General features: G+C 43.5%; 1 protein-coding gene across 1 annotated transcript in view; it reads left to right on the plus strand.

Annotated features, from left to right (window-relative positions):
• Positions 1–5024, plus strand: part of CLIP1 (CAP-GLY domain containing linker protein 1) — a 135216-nt gene that overhangs the window by 61148 nt on the left and 69044 nt on the right. The window contains exons 11-13 of the mRNA XM_011948489.1: positions 1247–1363; positions 3266–3323; positions 3859–3942. Coding sequence (XP_011803879.1) covers positions 1247–1363; positions 3266–3323; positions 3859–3942 — 259 coding nt within the window. The remainder of the gene's footprint in view (positions 1–1246; positions 1364–3265; positions 3324–3858; positions 3943–5024) is intronic.

The following is a 5024-nucleotide window of genomic DNA, read 5'->3' on the forward strand; positions in this document are numbered from 1 at the left end:
CAAGGTTTTTAAAGTCTAGGAAATGAAATTGCTCAAGTAGCTCATTTAGAAAGTAAGAATCCACACTTTCTGCTTTAGATCATGCTGATACTCCAAGTTACAATGAAGTATAGAAAAATAGTCTATTTTGACTCTTTAAAAATAGTTGCTGGGCACAGTGGCTCATGCCTCTAATCCCAGCACTTTGAGAGTCCAAAATAAGAAGACTGCTTGGGTCCAGGAGTTTGAGACCAGCCTGGGCAGCGTGGTGAGACCCCCCATCCCTCTTTTTCTTTCTTTCTTTCTGTTTTTGAGGCAGGGTCCCACTCTGTCACCCAGACTAGAGTGCAGTGGTGCGGTTTTAGCTCACTACAACCTCGGCCTCCTTCACAGGCTCAAGCAATTCTGCCTCAGCCTCCTGAGTAGCTGGGATTACAGGCACACGCCACCATGCCCGGTATATTTTTGTATTTTTAGTAGAGACGGTGTTTCACCTTATTGGCCAGGCTGGTCTTGAATTCCTGACCTCAAATGACCCACCTGCCTCAGCCTCTCAAAATGCTGGGATTACAGGCATTAGCCACCGAGGCCGGCCAGAGATCCCATCTGTAAAAAATTGTTTTAAACATTAGCTGTAGTGGCACCGGCCTATAATCTCAGCTGCCTAGGAGGCTGGTGCTGGAGGATCACTTGAACTCAGGAGTTCAAGGCTGCAGTGAGCCATGATCACACCACTGCACTCCAACCTGGGTGACAGGGGAGAGAGACCCTGTCTCAAAAAGAAAAAAAAACACACCAAAAAACCATCCCGGCTAACACGGTGAAACCCCCTCTCTACTAAAAGTACAAAAAATTAGCTGGGCATGGTGGCGGGCGCCTGTAGTCCCAGCTACTCGGGAGGCTGAGGCAGGAGAATCACATGAACCCAGGAGGCGGACCTTGCAGTGAGCCGAGATCGCGCCACTGCACTCCAGCCTGGGCAACAGTGCGAGACTCCGTCTCAAAACAAACAAACAGACAAAAAACAACAACAACAACAACAACAACAAAACAAAAATAGCCATTAGGAAATCATATCGTAGAACTGATTGTTCGAAAAGTCGTTGACTTTTTAGAATTAAAAACCAATACCAAATTTGTATTCCTTTCAGTTTTGTTTTATGTTTCTCGTAAGTTTTTTTACATTTGTTTATTTTTTTTTTCTTCTCATTCTCTTTTGTTTTCCTTTTGTTCATTTGCTTCTATACCATGTAACTCTGTGTGTTAGGCTAGTAGCATTACCAGAGAGCTCCAGGGGAGAGAGCTAAAGCTTACTAACCTTCAGGAAAATTTGAGTGAAGTCAGTCAAGTGAAAGACACTTTGGAAAAAGAACTTCAGATTTTGGTAAGTACCTGTTGGGAATCTGAATCTCAGAATTTCTGGCCGTTTCCTGTTTTAAAAAATCCTCCAGTAAGAAATATTGCAGCTGTTTCCTTTCTCTTTCTAAGTGTTGATTCAACTTGAGTGTATTAGTTATTGGCTGATAAATATTGTCCTTTGAGGGAAATCAGATCAAACCTAAACAACTGAGGTAGGTATTACTTTTTTTTTTTTTTTTAATCTATCCCTTCGCCTCTGGTAACGCACTGCTTTGAAATGTTATTGACTAACATTCCAAGTTATGCATCGAACAGTTAGGTTTCATATTGAATGAGGCCCCTCAACTGTGCCTATCAGGGCAACAGCTGTCCTGGGCCATCGGCCCTCCGTTGGCGAGGCAGGATGTTTGCTGTCTAATTAAACAAATTTAAAGAAATCTAACTCAGTTTATTCCATCTCAGAAAATTACCTTTCCTTTTATATGTTGTCTCTTACCTTAATCTCAAGTTGTATGACATATATATATTTTTTACCTTTTCTCAACTTTGTTCCTTCCTACTTGCCTCCTGCACTTAAAATCTGAGTTTAAACAAGGCTGATACTCATGAGTAGTGCTAGTGGTACCCATCCACATGCCATGGAAAGAAAAGCCAGAGGCTTATGGAGAAACTAGACAAGAGGCATATGTGCCACGCAGGCTTAGCTGTCCCAGGTCCTCCACATCCCTTCTTCTTCCCTGTTCATTACACTTCGGTGCTATTAACCGTGTGAATAAACGTGTGTGATTTTTTTTCTTTTCTTTCTTTCTTTCTCTTTTTTTGAGACAGAGTCTTGTTCTATTGTCCAGGTTGAAGTGCAGTGGCACAATCTCGGCTCACTGCAGCCTCTGCCTCCCAGGTTCAAGAGATTCTCCTGCCTCAGCCTCTTGAGCAGCTGGGATTACAGGCGCCTGTTACCACGACAGGCTAATTTTTGTATTTTTAGTAGAAATGGGGTTTTTCCATGTTGACCAGGCTGGTCTCGAACTCCTGACCTCAAGTGATCTGCCTGCCTTGGCCTCCCAAAGTGCTGGGATTACAGGCGTGAGCCACCATGCCCGGCCTGATGTCCTTTAAGAAAATGTTACGAGTTCATTGCTTCTCTGCCCTCCTCTCAAAGCTTTTAGGAAGCCTTGCCTTTTTTTTTTTCCCCCTAAGTTAGAGTATCCGTCTGTATATCTTAGGACAAGACATGACACCCTGAGTCTGGCTGTGGGATGGCACAGGGGGCAGTCTGAGGGCTTGGATGCATTGTGGCCCCTGTGCCATCTTACCATAATCTTAGCTAGTTAGAAATACTCATGTAACAATCTTCTTGATGTAGCTAGCTCGAAGTTCATCTCAGGACAACCAGGAGAGTGATTCTTAACTTGGCCTATAGTCATGTTTAGAAAAGAAGACCTTGAACAGTAAGTGACTTTTCAGTTTCAAAAGTAGCAACACAGACCTAGATTCAAGATATTAGACTCAAATTACTCTCAGAAATAACAAACTTCAGAGCTCTGTTCACCATCTCAGGCAGATTTCTGAAGAGAAGGTCTGCTGTTTGAGGGGTGGTAACATGAAGCATACACATGCACCCTGTGTATACACGCACATGCATGTACTTAACCTAAGTATGAACATGCCTACATGGGCATGCAGGTACACCTGCCTTCCCACGTGTGCACACACACACATGCAGACTGCAGTCTTTTGTGTGTATACATGCACGTGTGTATGACCCACATGTAGTAGTAATTGGTGTCATATGTTTCAAGTATATTAGTTTTACTAAAACAAAGCCAGCAACAAAAAGTAGATAGTATTGTAATTATAATTGATAGAAACTTCTTGTCTTCACAATTTGAAATCTTTCTGTTCAGAATCTCTGATTCCTTTTCTTTAGAAAGAAAAGTTTGCTGAAGCTTCAGAGGAGGCAGTCTCTGTTCAGAGAAGTATGCAAGGTACGTCTTATTAGAGCGTGTGCAGATTGCTTTAAAGAATATCATTCTTTCAAACTGGAGCTGGCCTGTGGAGTGCACAGAGTAGACACTGCCTGTAGCCTAATTTCACTCCCCTGGAAGTTCCTGCCGTGCTCAGAAAGACTGGCTTCCATTAGTTTCCTGAAGCCTCAAACTCCCAATTTTTTCTTCTTTTAGCTTAAGGCTTCTTCCATATTAAAATGTAAGTATTCCTGGGAAGAGTGTTGTTTATGCTTTCATCATTGATAGCTTTATTGAGTTTTAATTGGAAGAAGGCAAGAGATGAGTGGAAAGGGCCTGATGCCTGCCTAAAGTACAGATTCGGGGAGGCCAGAGACAGCAGCAGACTTGCTTCTTTCAGGCTGTGCACAGCTGTGTGATTTGTAAGGGAACTTTTTAGTATTCCTGTGTTCTCAGATCTTTTGAGCATAATATTTGATTGGGTTGTAAGACAGCCAAGCTCCAGATAGCATATTAAATATGAAACATATTAAACTTCTAACTTTATCCTAAATAGAAACTGTAAATAAGTTACACCAAAAGGAGGAACAGTTTAACATGCTGTCTTCTGACTTGGAGAAGCTGAGAGAAAACTTAGCAGGTAAGAAGACATCTCTGGTGACTAAACATTAAATACAGTAGGCTTTCCCGTATTTGAGACAGTTGTAGTATGTTACATAACAAATGCACTATTCAAGCATAGCCTCTTCACTCTTTATGGTGATATAACAATGTGATGAAATACTTGTTTGAGATCTGTAACCTCCAGCAAATCCTCTTTGCTCTGTTTACACAAGAGCCAGAATCTACCACATCTCACCACTCCCACTGCTATCCTTGCCCCAAGCCAACAGCCATCTTTCATCTGAGCTACCCTGACAGCTGACCACCAGGGCTCACTGCTGCTGCCTGTGCCAGCTTCAGTCTGTTCTCAACACAGCAGCCAGAGCAATCCTTTTAATATGAACTTAGATCATGTCGCTTCTCTCCTCAAGGTGGCCCAGCGGCTCTCATCCCACTCAGGGAAAGCTGTGGTCCTTACCACGATCAGGCCCTATTACCTCTCGATTTCATCTGGGACCCCCTTCCCCTGTTCATTCCACTCCAACCACTTCAGCCTCCTTGCGGTGCTTGGATGTGGTGGGTGTTCCTTTCTCAGAGCCTGTGCACCCCTGTTCCCTCACTTCCTTCAGGTTTTCTCTGAAATGTCAGGGAAGCCCCATCTGAGAGTCTAACCTCCTTCCCAGTTCCTTTCCCTGCATTTATTTTTCTTCCTCTTAGAACTTACCACTATTAACTATATGATTTATTTTCTTTTTTCTTTTTCTTTTTTTTTTTTTTTCCAGACGGAGTCTCGCTCTGTCACCTAGGCTGGAGTGCAGTGGCGCGATCTCGGCTCACTGCAAGCTCCGCCTCCCGGGTTTACGCCATTCTCTCGCCTCAGCCTCCCGAGTAGCTGGGACTACAGGCGCCCGCCACCACGCCTGGCTAATTTCTTGTATTTTTAGTAGAGATGTGGTTTCACCATGTTAGCCAGGATGGTCTTGATCTCCTAACCTTGTGATCTGCCCGTCTCGGCCTCCCAAAGTGCTGGGATTACAGGCGTGAGCCACTGTGCCCGACCGATTTATTTTCTTTATCTTGCTTATTGTCTGCCTTCTTCATTAGAATGTGATTTTTTTT

The sequence above is a fragment of the Colobus angolensis genome, unplaced genomic scaffold (genome assembly GCF_000951035.1).
Source record: "Colobus angolensis palliatus isolate OR3802 unplaced genomic scaffold, Cang.pa_1.0 Scaffold28, whole genome shotgun sequence".
NCBI lineage: Eukaryota > Metazoa > Chordata > Mammalia > Primates > Cercopithecidae > Colobus > Colobus angolensis.